At 37.6% G+C, this 16,226-nt stretch overlaps 1 protein-coding gene across 2 annotated transcripts; it reads left to right on the forward strand.

The window, feature by feature from the left end:
- Nucleotides 1-110: 110 nt before the first annotated feature.
- Nucleotides 111-16,158, forward strand: LOC137277992 (double-strand-break repair protein rad21 homolog). 2 transcript variants are annotated; one of them, XM_067810020.1, is made up of 13 exons: nucleotides 365-538; nucleotides 8,024-8,187; nucleotides 8,645-8,874; nucleotides 9,128-9,234; nucleotides 9,518-10,048; nucleotides 10,735-10,947; nucleotides 11,092-11,163; nucleotides 11,366-11,470; nucleotides 12,124-12,276; nucleotides 12,558-12,781; nucleotides 13,308-13,419; nucleotides 13,618-14,021; nucleotides 14,723-16,158. In XM_067810020.1, the coding sequence occupies exons 2-13, from the start codon at nucleotides 8,044-8,046 to the stop codon at nucleotides 15,014-15,016; spliced, it is 2,589 nt and encodes an 862-aa protein (XP_067666121.1). In that variant the 5' UTR covers nucleotides 365-538; nucleotides 8,024-8,043; the 3' UTR covers nucleotides 15,017-16,158. The 2 variants fall into 2 exon arrangements, with proteins under 2 accessions (XP_067666122.1, XP_067666121.1); XM_067810021.1 differs by lacking the exon at nucleotides 9,518-10,048 and having other exon boundaries at nucleotides 111-538.
- Nucleotides 16,159-16,226: the final 68 nt, after the last annotated feature.

Genomic DNA, 16,226 nt, shown 5'->3' on the forward strand with positions numbered 1-16,226 from the left:
CGAAAGCCAACGACCTCCATCACAACTGCATCCAAATAGTAATAATTTGAACAAAACATAACATATTTTTCTTTAAAATATTTATTATAAACTCAAAGCGCAATGTATCTGTTCCTGATCAATGAATATCTGGGGCACCTGCATATTTTTGACTACGTGTATAAGTCCGCATTCTATAAATAATTATCAAATGTACAATTTTGTGTGTATCAGATGTATAAATGATAAGAGCGTTTCGCAACAGTGAACACTGTAAGATACATAAATTACTGGGACATTGCAGGCGCTTCTGTGAAAACAGTTGCAATGTCCCAATGGACTAATTTTCATTGCGCCTTAACTTTGTAGTGACTCAGCTCAATTCGAACAACTTGTTTGGGCGGGAAACAAAAGGGACGCCATCTTGTTAGTTTACTTCTGATGTGGATAATATGCGGAGTTTTTGTAGAAATTGTATAGATAGACCGCCTGATAGGCGATTTTATATCATTTGTAAGGACTAATACCATCGCTGGAATAATATTTCGGTAATTTGGAGGTAAGTAAGCCTTGATGCACGTTGTAAATTCAAAAAATGTCGTACAAGCTTGCACTCGCGGTATTTCTGAGTCCGTTCCGATTTGTGCACACTGTTGATTCCCATACACGGAAGCTACAGGCATATACCTCGTAATTTAGCGTTCGTTTGTTCGCTGCACATTTTGTTCGGCGTATTAAGCCACTTAACATTGTGGTTGATGCTACTGTTTGTAAATATGACACGTTGTTGATCGATGCAGCGTAGTATCATTTAGTAATATTTGGGACGTGAAACGATGCGATCATTATCGAAGCGTGCTTGTAGGACTCGATCAATGACCTACGTGTTTTCTGAATGAGGAAATAGATATTTCAGAAACAGACGAAATATGCTCGATGCAAGCTTTTGACTGAAGCGGGTGGCAAACAGGTTAGACTCGGCTCGTGTTTCTATTTCATTTTCGAAAGTTTGATTTTGACGAGACCCAGACCACTATACACGTAATAATGCTTCTTTCTGTGATTGAGCATTCGGTCATGCGCCGATATACTTCTACCCACAATGTCAGAATTGCTGAAAATATATTTAAACTATTATTTAAGGCTTAATGGTGATATAGTGTGTGTACAATCTGGAAAAAATGGATTCAGAAGGTGTCGGTTTTTTTCACCTTTGACCGTGTGCTTTATAGTCTTTCAGGTCATCATATTGTTTGTACAGTGTTCTTACTGACGTGTCTTAGAATAAGAGTTATCCACCTTGTGTGTTTTTTTTCGATTACTTTGCACATTACTTGTATCTTTCAAATCACATGATGAATTGTAAAACATATCACAAACTTATTGGTCAGCGTTTTCTTCATGGAATTCACACACCAACATTTGAGAATTTACACCACCTGCCCCAGTAAAACATGGGTACTTTTTGCAGAAATATTAAAAATATATCCAGACGATGACCTTGTCCACAAATTTTCAATGACCTGTGATCTGATGAAATTATGTCTTTCACCCTCCAGTGAGTGAAATATTACAATTGTGATGAATAATTATGCAATATGTCAGTGCCAGCACAATGCAAGATAGCTGGGCAGATGTCAATCCAACAATCAAATGTTTCTGTCATTGGTAGACCCCACCCACCCCCAATACTGTTATGTATAAGGTTGATGTGTTGTAGATTTTGAGCCTTATCACCATCAAGCAACTTGTATTCCTCCAAAATATTGATGCGGAAAACCTGCATATATGATGCAGTGTAAACTGAAAATGTGCTTTAAAAAATGTTGATTTTGATGCAATAAAATCACTGATCAAAACCACTCAACTCGGTGCAATCAAGTAGGTAATAAATGTAACTAACTTAAGTAATTTTCTGCATCACAGTTTCATCTCAGATCACTGGCAAGTCACAGGAACGTGCACAGCTGATAGCTATTTCTGTTTCTGAAAAGGAGTAAAATAAATAATCATAATCCCCACATATAATACAATGCAAAACAACTGAAATGGTAAACAGTCTTGTCTATTGATGTTTTATTGTATTTTACTGTCTTTGTTGACAAAGTCGTCATCTGTTGTTCATTAAATAAAGAGATATGTTATGTCGTTTTCTTGCACCCCCTTAAAAAAGCTTCATGAAAGTGAACTCGTAGGTAATGACTACATAGGGTTGGATCTAAGGGAGTTCCCTATGCTGCTGCACAATGCATTGTCATAACAGAATCAGCATGACAGTAAATACCTCTGCTTACTCAATATCTGAGCTTCTGCGTCACTTGCATGTTTCTTAATCAGTGGCCACATGGCTTTGGATAAATAGTCTAATAAGTAAGTTAAATCTTTCATTTTGTGTAACCTTTATTTAAAGGTCACATGCAACGCAAAACACAACTTTGCAGATTCTGATTCCATTTGGTATGGACTTGCAGTAACAAATTATCAAAAACGCCAGTTCAATTTATAATGTTGAAAAATAACGGGATTAACAACAGAAATATTGTAACTGGATTAACTGACTTCCAGTTGTGTATAATTGGTATGTGGTTACATTAGTTTTGATAGTGTGTGCGTGTGTGTGTATCATCAGAAGAGTTCGGAATTCCCAGCGGTGTACATTAAAAATAATACATCGCCTGTAAGCGGGGCACATTGAAAATAATAGAATAGCGCAAAGCCAGTCAGAAAATGACATTTATGTGTGAGGTAAGATAATTTACATAATTAGATTATTTTGGATATAATATTGGTTCCTAATTCCACCAATAAATATTAAAAGTGTGTACTGACTCTTCTTTTCCTGTTTCTTATTTTCGTAACAAAAATTTATGTATTTATTTTTTTCTGAATTTTTTTTTTCCCTGATGCTTATTTTCTTGGTTACTCGCCCGTAGTACATGAATAGTGATTTGGTTCAGACTGGTTGTACAGGGAAGGTAGCTAGGTAAAAACACAGCGAGTGATGCGTGCAAGGATTATCGCTACAGTCATAGTTGGAGAACAAGACATTGTTCCCATACCTGCAAATTTGCAAACCAAGTATTCAAGAAAGCGTAACATTAGAAATATTCATTTCATTCCTAAAATTGCTCAGCTTGAAAATTGAAATATTTAATACATGTCTTACAGAAACAGAAAATAATGTTGATTGTGACATGCTGTCTCTATTACAGACTAAACTCAGTGTCACCTATGTGTCAGCCTGCTTGTGTGCTAATAACAATATGCAAATACACAAGTTATATCATTGACCAACCCGTGAGGGTCTCGGGGTAGAATCCTTGCTTGCCATGAAAGGTGAATGCTTGTTGTTAGAGGCGACTAACAGGATCGGGTGGTCAGGCCCGCTAACTTGATTGACACATGTTATTGATTACCAATTGTGCAGATGGATGCGTGTGATGCTGATCACTGGATTGTCTGTTCCAGACACAATTATTTACAGACCGCTGCAATACAAGCTGTCCGTGAGGGCCTTCTCTTAAATATATGGGCAAACTGGGGTCATTTGTCATGTCATAGCTCATGTAATACTGGTTCATCAGTATGACTTTTATCATTATGTTTGCAAAACTCAGTTTGCAATATAGTACTTTAATCATTCTACATTAAAGGCTATGTATCATTTTATTTTATTTGTAAGCCATTAGCACTACAATGATCACAACTCTGATACTTTTAACATTGACTTGAGACAGTTGTAGCGCTACAATCGCTTTGAGGAACTGGGCCCAGATTACTTGCTGCCTGCTTGTCACAAATGCATTCACTGCACTGGCTCATCTAATACTTCTCAAGCAGTAGCATGATAAAACAATCATAACACAATTCGCAAAAAGAAATCAACCTTTTAGATGACAACCTGTTTCCCCCTTGTTTCAAATGGAATGTTCTGGAGGGTATTCCCATATGTGCAAATTGGGTCATTTGTCAGGTCGTGGCTCTCCTAATGCTTGTCAAGGAACCTGTGAAGGTCCTGGGGTAGAATAGGCCTTCAGCGACCCGTGCTTGCCATAAAAGGCGACTATGCTTGTTGTAAGAGGCGACTAACGGGATCGTGTGGTCAGACTCGCTGACTTGGTTGACACATGTCATCGGTTCCCATTTGCGCAGATCGATGTTCATGTTGTTGATCACTGAATTGTCTGGTCCAGACTATTATTTACAGACTACCGCCATATAGCTGGAATATTGCTAAGTGCGGCGTAAAACTAAACCCATTCACTCACTCACTCACTCACTTGTCAAGCAGTAGGTTCATCTTATTAAAAGACAGGTGTCTGTCAGATTTGGTGACCTCTACCTTCATTTCAAGGTCACAAGGGGACTTGAACCTTTTACCATTGTCTGCGAGATATCTCAAGAAACATTCCCAAAATTTTCTTCATATTCAGCACAAAGCTGATTCTTGGGAAGGTGCACAGTCGGTTTTGGTGACCTGCACATAATTTTAAGGTCATGGTGACACTTTGAAGATTGCAACATGTTCGCCTGCATGTTATGCTTGTCAAAACGATATCTCAAGAACTGGTCATTGGATTTTCTTTATCACCAAGCTTCATCTCGGGAAGGTGCATTTAGCTTGATCCTAAACTACTACCTTCATTTTAATTACTTCTAAGTTTATTTTGATACTTTGCGGCAGGGGGAGTATGTCATCTTATTGAAAATGCTTGTTATCTTCTACCGCACCATCCCACCCCCAAACATAAAATGTCTAAAAGGAATCCTGACTGTTAAAGGGGTTTTGTTTCATCAAATTTATATAAAAATCCTCCTAAAAAAGCCAGGAAGCCCACAGGGCTTACTAGAAAAATGTTGTTGACCCTGTTAACATGTAACCAGCCCTGTATTAAAAATAGGAAGTTAAGATATTAGTTAAAATAAAGTAATTATTGAATTACTTCTAGTGAGGTTAACTTTGCATGTGCAAAACCAAATTTAATAAGTGACCACTTGGTGGTCACTGTTGATTCATTTAGTGTTGGATAAATGGGAAGGTTGATTTGTTACTGCTTGTTCGATCATGAACTATACTGACATCTAGCTACCACAATGTGTAAATTATTTTCGAAATATTTCCTGTAGGCAATGGCAAGGTCAAATATGTATCCTTGGAAAATGTATTGGCACACAGAGCAGGCTATGAAGTAAAGTTTTGATTACTATCAAGCAGCGGGCCGCTGGACAGATACTATTTCATACACTCCTTTAAAGGTCACATGCAACGTAAAACACAACTTTGCAGATTCTGGTACCTTTCGGTATGCACTTACCGAAACAAATCATAAAAATTGCCAATTCAACCTATAAAGTTGAAAAAAACGCGATGAAAAAAAAGCCCGCGAAATCGGAGTTCAAACGTTTCACTAAATTCCCCCCAGCGCTGGGGGGAAAACTGGTTTCAACAGTTGTGCTGCGCTGCGTCCATAACGCATGCGCAGTGAATAGGTTCGCGGAGCTTGAAACAGTATGCATGCCCAGCGTCTGAGGTTGTGAGCAGTAGTCTAATGTTGGTTGTGTACACAAACAAGTAAATGATCTACTCGTTACGTAAAAAAAACTTGTTGATTGTGGTAAGCAGTCTCTGTCACAGAGCTCATTGTCTGGTTTATTCACACCTATATGTCTGCCTGCCTGTCTGCTAAAGACAACATGCAGTACACAGCTTCAATCATTGACCACGTGTAATTTGAACTTAACACCTATCAGAGTATACAACATAAAGAAAATAAGTTGATTTATGACTCGCGCCCCCGCGTCCCGTCTCTGCCACATTATGTAATTAGGCACGTGTGATACACATGACATGTTTTTATGTCAGTGGGTTGCAAACAAACTACATTCACTTTTTTCGGATGACTGGATCTGACGGAAACTGGCGCAAACTCTTGTCATTTTCAAGTCCTGCTTTGTACTTGGACGAATGACAGATTCCAGCCACGCAGTAGTTTACCATCTCTACTGATGTCATTTTTGATTGGATCGAGCGCAAATTCGGAGAACATGTATTTTCAAAATCCAACATCTCTATATACATTCTTCATGGATAACGACTTGTTTTAGTGTGTATGAGTTTGTTTGACAACAGTATATGAATCCATACTGAAACGACGCATCAAGTACACAAAAAGAAGTTGTTATCCATAAAGAATCTTACTTTCTTGTGACTCGCTATACTTCTAAAATGCCCATCAAACAGATCATCTGTCTGTACACACAATGAACCCTCAGCAGATCAGCAAATGAAACAGCCAATCAGAATCCGTCGTTACACTTGAGTGCACATCCAGGTGCTAAGACTGGGCTCGGTCTCCCGAGGGCTTCGTTTCGGGGGAAGTAAGCCCAAGTACAAAATATTGCACTTTTGAATCGCGATTGTACGCTTATAATTTTGTTTATTTGTTTTTTTAAAAGCAGCAATGTATATTATATGTCATGAATAAGTGATAAATGTGTTTTAATTATGTTTGATTTTTTGGTTGCATGTGACCTTTAAGTCCTGTTGCGAAAATTAAAATGTGATAAAGCAAAGCTTCGGGATAGAAGAATGAACATGTTTAGAAGTCCAGTTTGATCTGACGTAATGAGTAGAACGTTTAAATGCATGCTACAAGGAAAAGGTTTGTAGGACTGCTTTGGCAAGCATTTTAGTTCAATACAATCTGATACATACTTCTGTATTGCCATACATGCTGCTGTGTGTTGGAATGGAAAGTGTTCGACAGTGGGACACTGATTGTATATGCATATATATTTTACATGCCAAAATACAATGAAACCAAATGGCATTGTTTTGATGGGTCCTAGTCAAAATATATCTAGCAAAACTGTTTACAACACATTAACAAATATTTCTTCAACAAATAAGACATTGGCTGAAAACCAGGGTTTTCTGTGTCACTTCAACCTAATTTGGTGAGAATGCCCTCGAACTATTGAAATCTGATTTTCTTACCTCTTGCCTGTCCCAGCCCTACCTACAACCTCTACCAATAACCACTGCTTTTCAGCAGTGGAGCAGACAGACTTTGCCATGGCTGCTTCCTTGACCTGAAAGGTATATGAACAAATACAATAAAGTCAAAGGTTAACAATAAATTGATCAATTACAGCTAAATTAGTTAACAAGGAATTTCTGGATTCACATCTTAAGAGGTCACATGCAACAAAAAGACCAAACATAATTTAAAAACAGTCATTGCTTATTCATGATATATAAAATGTAATGCTGAATACAAAAGAAACAAACAAAATTATTAGGGTATAATCGCATATCAAAAGTGCAATATTTTGTACTTAGGTTTACCAGTGTTGGTTCAAGAGAGGGTTTTGGAGTGTTTTGACTCATCAAATTCAGTGAGGACCCCGCTATTTTACATCTGCCCATCTATTTAACAATGGAGGGGGTCCAGAAACATAATTTTCATGAATTTGGACCCACTCAAAATTTCATCCAAATCTAACACTCTAACATTGGTTTACCTTTCTAGAAATCAGACAGCAGCGATACTGAACCCAGTCAGAGCTGCTTGGTGTGCACTCAAGTGTAACAACTTTTTCATTGGTCTCTGGTTCATTTGCCGATACACTTAGCTGGCTCTTTGTTTATGGAGAGAATTGGCGTGAAAATAATGACCCAAAGGTTTTCATATGAAGGAACCTGATTGTCATTTATATGCAAGAACTGCAAATGTAAATCTGGATTTCACAATTTGAAAGCAACCATAGGATTGGTGTAAAAATATTTGATTGCTCTCACCAGTGTTCCAGTCACATGAAAATCTTCTGCAAAGAATTAAGTCTGTCCCAGACAGTTCACCTTAGTGGTTGTTATCTTGGGCAAAATTGAGAAATGGTTACGTCCATCAAACATGTAGGAAGTATTACCACCTAATGCCAATAGTTACCTCCTATCACAAGTGTGCTTTGCTGAAGGCAAGATCTTCGCAATTGTATTTTATGTAAAAGTCATTATTTGATTTAGATTTTCTTTAATTTTCAGACATCAAGTAGCAAGTCAAGATGTTTTACGCACACTTTGTGCTCAGCAAGAAAGGGCCTCTGGCCAGGATATGGCTTGCAGCTCACTGGGACAAAAAGCTTACGAAAGCTCATGTGTTTGAAACAAATATAGATAGCAGTGTCGAAGCTATTCTGCAGCCAAAGGTAACCTGATCTTTTCATCCAAGTAGTTGTTGCTAATTGTGTGTTGCTCCAGTATTTGACTTAGGCCAGGGGTCTACTGCAAATGTGAGGAAAGAAATAAGATTTCTTATTATTGTTTCTTCCAGCAAAACAAATAAATGCTAAATTAGTTTTTCACAATTAAGGAAAAGCAGACTTCTTGTTTGGTTTGGTTTTGCGGTATCTACGTTTTTTCCTAAAACTAGTGAAATTAGTATGCTGCTTTGTAATGACTTGTAATTTTCTCACCAGTGATGTTAAGACCACATTTCTGCACCAAAACATTATGTTGTATTTTCAGTAAATGCTAGTGTTTATATGGATTGGTTTAAGTTGATCAGAAGAGCTTGACCAAATTTTCAGATACTGAGGTTCAAAAAAACTTTTTAAAAAATGAAAGACAGATTACTGCAAAAATGTTTTTAATATTCTGTTTCAGGTGAAAATGGCATTGAGAACATCTGGTCATCTTTTGTTGGGCGTGGTTCGAATCTATTCAAGAAAAGCTAAATACTTGTTAGCTGATTGCAATGAAGCATTCGTGAAGATAAAGATGGCTTTCCGTCCTGGTGTTGTTGATTTGCCTGAAGAAAACAGGGAGGCTGCTGTGGCAGCCATTACTTTACAAGAAAATTTCCATGACTTTGAGACCACGTTAGCAGATTTAGAGTGAGCCCCTTGAATACTTATTACTTATCAACTATTTTAACTCATTTCATTTATGTTCAAAATTGCTCTTCCAGTTTTAAAATGTTAATTATTCACATCATCATACCAAGTGTTGCCACTGAACTGAGACAATTTTACTGATTTTAACTGTCAACAGTGACACAATGATCTTCATTACTGTAGAGTAATTGAATAATGTCTGGTGGGTGATAGAATTCCACCTTGATGGTAATTAAGACATTCTGTATTACAGGGATATTGATGTTCAAGCCCAATTCTCAGTGAATCAAAGTCGACCAGAGGAAATCACCATGAGAGAAGATTTGGGCAGTATTCAGTTAATGGGAGATGATGGTTTTGGTAAGCTTTTTTTCCTTAAGATGTTTGTGATTTGTATGCATTAAACACTGCAGGTTAACTGTTGCAGCATTTTGTTACTTCTAAGTGTGGTTTTGTTCATTGGGGTTTTTCTGCATGAAGAAATGTTACATTATTTAAATAGAAAGAAACGTTTATTTTGTATATTTTATGTTTACTAACAAAATGTTGCAAAGTGTTTGTATTTCTTCCAGTGATCTTGTTTCAGAGTGTGGAAAGCATCAATGTATGTTTCTCTATTCTGTTCTTGCCTTTTTATTATTAGGTGACATGTTTGAAGACGACTTTGGAGGGGAAATTTCTGAGGATGAAATTTGCCTCATTATTTATGGATTTAAGACAGATTTAACTAAACACCCTCTCGATTTTGATCTTCTTATGCAAACATTGGATATGACATTAGCTCGTTGTAAATCTCCTGTAAATAAGGACCTTAGCCCGGGGCTTCGTCACAGCGTGGACAGTGGTATTGAACTCGACGTAGAACAAGACAACTGTGATATTAGTGAAAGTCTTGAAACTGACAGTGGTATCCGCACACCTTCTGAAAGTGCTTCAAGTAAAAGTGCAGCTATTTCTTGCAAATCTAGTGCTACTTGTGACAGTGCTATTGCTCACTCAGGGAATTCTAGAAACTCTCAGGACAAAGTTTCCTTGGAAAAGCTGGACAGTGGAATAGGTCTGGACAGCGATCCAGGTTTCTATGACTGGGATGAATCCGAACATAATTCTGTGATAGAAGATGGAAACTCCCATTGGGATGACCCCCATGCTTCTCCGTGTTCAGCAGGACCGGGTAAGAAGTAATCCTTGTGGGGTCAAAGGTGAAATTTTCTCCATTCCAATTGGAGTTTGTATGATCGAATTTCCAGCATCTCAATTGTTCATTTGTGCCTAATAAGCAAATACGTGTATGTAAATCATTTCAAATATGGTCTTTTATATATTCTGAAGGCAGTGTTTTAGGAAGACTGCAAGGAATAGGGGAGTTAGCAGAAATAACAATCGATGCTGGAAGTCTTGATTTTTATGTTGAAACATTCTGTCGTGACCGTCCTTAATGTGCTGGCTGCATTTTTACTGTTTGTTCCTCTTGACCTTTGACCCCTCAAGGATGGCTTCTTGACCAATGGTCTGTGATACTTAAAGATTTACTAATGCTTCTGCTCATGTTTCAGAGCTTTACTCCAATTGGAATGTGTCTGCTTTATTTACAAGGCTTTTGATCCTACATGATAATTTCAAAGCACCAGTAGTTTGTACATCAAAAGTCTTGTAAATTCAAATAGAAATATGAAGTGGCATGGCGTGTATAGTAGAGAAAAAAAGAAACGAAATAATTTGATTTCATTATAAAAATATTAATATGGATTATATTTCAGGGAATTTGTTTAATGTAGTGCTGAAAAGAATTCACACTTGACTGAAAGGTCATTTAGTTTACAAGTTGTAAGTATTAAACACACTTTTCAATATTATTAGGTGATGTTGGGTTTGATGAACGGGAAATCCTCAGAGATGCATCAAATCTTGACGACACACTCTACAAGAATCAAGATATATCAGCTGCTCCTATTGATGACCATGAAAAAACTTTTGGAAATCACAGCACGTCTCTGGAAAAGTCTATGGATGTTGACATGGAGGCACCTATCACAGATGATGGATTTGGTGCAGTTGGCGATGGATTCATGGGTACGAATTTCAAATTTTGTTTAAGTTGCTGCTGTCGTTCTTATGTCTTTCATTTATCTTTAAAGTTTTGCCTTTCATGTTCAGTTGAATTTACCCTGTTTGTTTTTCAAGTTCATGTTTGTTCGTAATTTACAAAATTAACAGATGCAGATGACGACGACGATGATGATAATGGAGATTTTGGTGATGTTGGAGAGGTTGATCAGGCATTTTTTGGTGAGAATATGGATTATGATTTTATACTCTTGTCCGTATTGTTTGAGAAAAGTTGAATCATTGTAATAATGTGCTACAAGTCAAACCTTGCTCAATTTTGTATAACAGGTGATGTGAAGGAAATGTAAATGTGTTTCTGATAAGAACCTTTGTAACAGTTGCTTATCCAGTGTCTTATTGTGTGGGTATATGTTGTAATTAGGTCAAGAATTCATGGAACCTGCAGGTCTTTTTGAAGACACACCTATGCCAGAGGTTCCATTGCCAACCGAGGCTGAAGGAGAACCTGTACCTAAAGACAATGAAGGTGTGTGTGTGTTTAATGTATAAGTGTAAAATTTAAGTCAGTTATTTACATATTGAGGGTACTTCTGAATACATCTTTCACTTGACCCATGAAGGTCCCAGGGTAGAATAGGCCTGCAGCAACCCATGCTTGCCATAAAAGGCGACTATGCTTGTCTCAAAAGGCGACTAACGGGATCAGGTGGTCAGGCTCACTAACTTGGTTGACACATGTCATCGGTACCCAGATGTGCAGATTGATACTAATGTTGTCGATTACTGGATTGTCTGGTCCAGACTCAATTATTTACAGACTGCCGCCATGTAGCTGGAATATTGCTGAGTGCGGCGTAAAACTAAAAACTCACTCACATATTTCACTGACATGAAAACAATACCTACAATAGTTGTCTTTTCAGCTTAATGTGTGATTTTTGTATTTTCCAAAAGTAAATATAGACTGTAATGATGTTGATGTCTGTTAATTTGCTCCATATTTGGTCAGGTGGGAGTATGATACCTTCTTGTTAAAACTTTCGATATCGAACATAACAAGGTGGCATTGAAGGTTTATTTCACTGTTTTCAAGCTGTTCCCAATACGAGAGACGGTAAGATACGGTCATTGCATCTGAAAGTGCAGGTAAAAGACATTTATGATTTTTTGTAATTTCAGAAACACAGAAGGCAGTGGAGACATCACATAATGAGGCGGAGGTGACACAACCAACAAATACAACTAACAGCACAGCTGGTGAACAAACCACACTTGTACATAATGAAGAAGAAGCATTTGCCCTTGAACCTCTAGATGTCACTGCTGTACCAGGTACAAAATATCACCAGCTAGCAAAAAAACCCAAAAAACCCTGACACTCCTTCATGCTAAGTTTCTGTTAAGTAAAATGTTACTTGAGTCATGTAAGATAAACAAAGTAAATGCATCAGGACGGTGTTTCAAGAATAAGAGTGTAAACCAGTAACTATGGTGATGACTTACTTTGATATCTGAGAAAGATGTTAGGATATTTAATGTCCAGAATGATTCAGTTTGTATTCATACAATTCTTAGTGACTGCATAGTGCCAATTTCACCTTGTGTTGATACAGGTGCTGAAAAGAAAGCCAAGAGGAAAAGAAAACTAATTGTTGATGAACATAAGGGCATTCCTGGTGAGACAATGAAGCTCCAGCTGTCTGACACGAGTGATATCGTGACAACACTGGATCTTGCTCCTCCCACCAAGAAGCTCATGCATTGGAAGGAAACTGGTGGTGTTGAAAAACTTTTTGCCCTACCTGGAAGACCAATAGTCTCCAAGACGTTGTCAAAGGTAAGTTGGAGTGGGTTGTATAGCTTTTACTTACTACTGATTACTGGAAGTCTGAGATCTCAATCACTCTCTCTATCTCTATCTCTCGATCTCTCTATCTCTCTCTCCATATTTCAGTGTTCACGAATGGTGTTTTTAAGTAACAGGACATTGGGTCCTGTAAGTTTCAGATGTGTGTCTGACCCACTGAAAATTCACCGTACCCACAGAATAAAGTTAAACACACGTTTCAGATGTAACATTTGTCATGATTGGCATTGAAATTATTAACATTATATAATGAAAAACATTATAAACAAAAACTTATAAACAGTGAACAAGTGTCACATGCCATAAATAACAACTTCAGACAAAGTCATTGTGATATATTCAGTCAGACACTGGGGCCAGAAGGTTGGGGACTTCTGTCTGACCATTGGCAAGTCTACCAGATTTGTCAGAGGGTCAGACACTATCCGTGAACACTGATATTTTAGATTTCATTAGTTGTCATATTTAGATGCCTTTGTACACCTTGAATTTGCAGATGTTCTCGAAGAACCTGGTGACAAAACAAGTGAAGGAGGAGGAGGATTTTTGTGGAATAGAGAAACTGGTGCTTGAATCCCCTGAAGTGTCCCGAGAAGAGGATAAACAAGGTAAACAATACCTTCTTGAGGTCTGAGGTGTCATGGTAGCCAAAAAAATATTTAAAAAACAATTCCTTCAATCACTTTTTCAAGGTGTAGAGATTAAGACATAGGATTTGATATATTGATTCAGTAACCTGTCTATATTTAGATATTAGAATGCTATATGTGTATGATTTGTGCAAAACTATTGATTTTATTCTACAGTTGATAGATCAAGACAGTCAGACATGTCAACAATCATTGAAGAACCATCAATCAACTTGGACAACAGCAAAACTTTGTCACGTTCAAGGCGCAGCGAGAAGTCTTTTGTGGAAAAACCGAAAGAAGTTGCTCCTGAAGAGCCAACAAATAATGCACAAGATCTGTTTGCCCAGTCCTTCAACAATGGCATTGTTGATATGCCTCCTGATCCGACACTGGATCCAACACTAGATCCGACACTGGATCCAACACTTGAACCAAGTATATCTACTGTGGACCCAACTGCCATAGATCCCAACCTCATTGACCCCAACATGGAAGATGGGCCTCCATCAATTGCTCCTTTCTCTGTTCCTCCTCAGTCTGTTGGTCCACCATCTGTTGCACCCCCTTCTGTTGCACCAGTAAGTTCAGTAATGTTGGCATTTACGATAAGGAAACATGTCATTTTTATAAACAGCTTTTTACCTGAAACTTTTCTCAAGTAACAGACAGTTACCAAACCATTTTTTGCATCATTGTAGCGTTTCATGGATAAATACTACCAAATAGTAACAGAGTAGCCAAGTTCAAGTTACTATATGATTGGTGGTTGATGCTTATGCTGTTGATCATTGGTTTGTCTGGTGCAGACTTGATTGTTTACAGACCGCTGCTATATAGTTGGAATATTGCTGATTGCGGTGTAAACTAAACTCACTCACTACAATAATGTTTTCTCTCGTCGCAACACAGAACAGGGGAGGACTGTACTCAGCAGCATCTGTATGTACATGCATTCTGATTCTTGTTAACACGATGATATCTCATGAACAGGTGTACCCAGTGTCTTCAAATTTGCTGACAGCTTTCATTGGGGAATCATGCAGATACCAGTTGATTTTGGTGACCTACACCTTATCTTCAAGGTCACCATAACATTTTGACCTCTTTGCAATCTTTTTTAACATGATATCTCATGAACTGTTGACCCCATGTTCCCAAATTTTGTGACAGCCTACACTCTTCTTAGCGGTGAGGGGACATTGCCACATTAATGGCAAACACTTATCAGTTTTAGATGAGTCCTGTAGTGTTATTAATTTGTCTACTCTTTTCCACTCAGGCCTTTGACGACCTAGAAGCGGAGAATGAACCGATGCCGGAGAATTTGGAGCAAGAAGAGATCCGGTGGAGCAAGCGAACTCAGCAAATGCAGCACACATTTGATCTGGCTTTCAGATATTCAGACTCTTTAAGCTTCAAGGACATGGCCAGACGGCATAATCGTAAACAAGCATCATCTCGTTTCTACACTTTGTTAGTGTTAAAGAAGCACCAGTGTGTTGAGGTGCAGCAGGATGAACCTTATGGTGACATTATCATCAGCAAAGGACCTAATTTTGGAATGGCTTGCTGAGACAGACACTGTACAGAAGTGTAAATATTCATGACACAGTGGTCAAGTAAAATAACATGAACTTGACAGTGGATCATCAGATCATCCTCAACATTACCTGAACTGTGCTATCATTAGCAGTTATACCACTGACTGATATGCCAAGTCAAATCTGCATCTGTCACTCATCTGTTAAAGGTTACTTTGTTGTCGGTGGCTGTGTGTTTTTGTCCAGTATTGTATAATTGTTACCTGGGTGTGTGTTTCAATGCCAGTCTGAACATTAGTGCTGGGACCTTGTCTCATGAATCCTTAAAGGCTATCTTAAGTTAAAGTTCACATTAGATAAACTATCAAGCAGCTGTTTCCAATTTATGTCAGGACTGGTCCTAAAATATTTTACACATACAATGTCCATTGTATTGTCAGCAATTTCAGTGCAAGGCATTTTGATTGTTTGTGATGGAACATGGCATGTTTTAAGTCATCATAAAGATAACAAGTATTTAATGGATCTAGATACATCCAATAGGTAAGGCAAAAAGTTTTTAGTAATAATTTATGGTAGTATTTCGTCAGTGTCTCAAGTTTAAAATGTGCAATATTTCAAAGGAAGGTGTTTTTCAAAAAAGCAGAAGACAAAGTGTTTTTGTATGGTAGAAAGACTTTCTGTACCTAAGGCTCTGCATATGTTTGAAACAGATTTTTTTAATTAAGGTTATTGGTACTCTTCTCAGCTGTTCTTTTTGTATGTATTTAGAATGGATTAAGGTGGCATACTTCATTTTCTTTCATTCATTGTCATTAAACCTGATAAAATCCAGGCAGCATTCATACAAGATGCTGGCTCACAGCAATTTTAGAGAAACATTTATATTGAAATACTACAAGCTTGTGTTCATTGTTGAAGTTTGCAAAACTTTGCAAAAGAAACCATCATATGTTTATCCCATAATGTAAATTCATTGCCATTTGTCATCCTATCTAGTTCCTAGTATCATTATCATTGTATAAATTTTGTTCACTTGTTCCTGGTTTAAGACTAGCATCAATCTCAATAGTTGCACTTAGCCACGTTTTTACATCACATTTCATTGGTGACTCCTGGAGTCCACTCGTGGCTTGTAGCATTTATTTTGTACAAATAAAGTCATTGAATATAACAGTTGTGTTTGTCAAGTGAGTCATTGTATGACAAAGGACATTTTCATGATGTCTATGGAATCTTAAA

The sequence above is a fragment of the Haliotis asinina genome, chromosome 3 (genome assembly GCF_037392515.1).
Source record: "Haliotis asinina isolate JCU_RB_2024 chromosome 3, JCU_Hal_asi_v2, whole genome shotgun sequence".
In the NCBI taxonomy this organism is placed as follows: Eukaryota; Metazoa; Mollusca; class Gastropoda; order Lepetellida; family Haliotidae; genus Haliotis; species Haliotis asinina.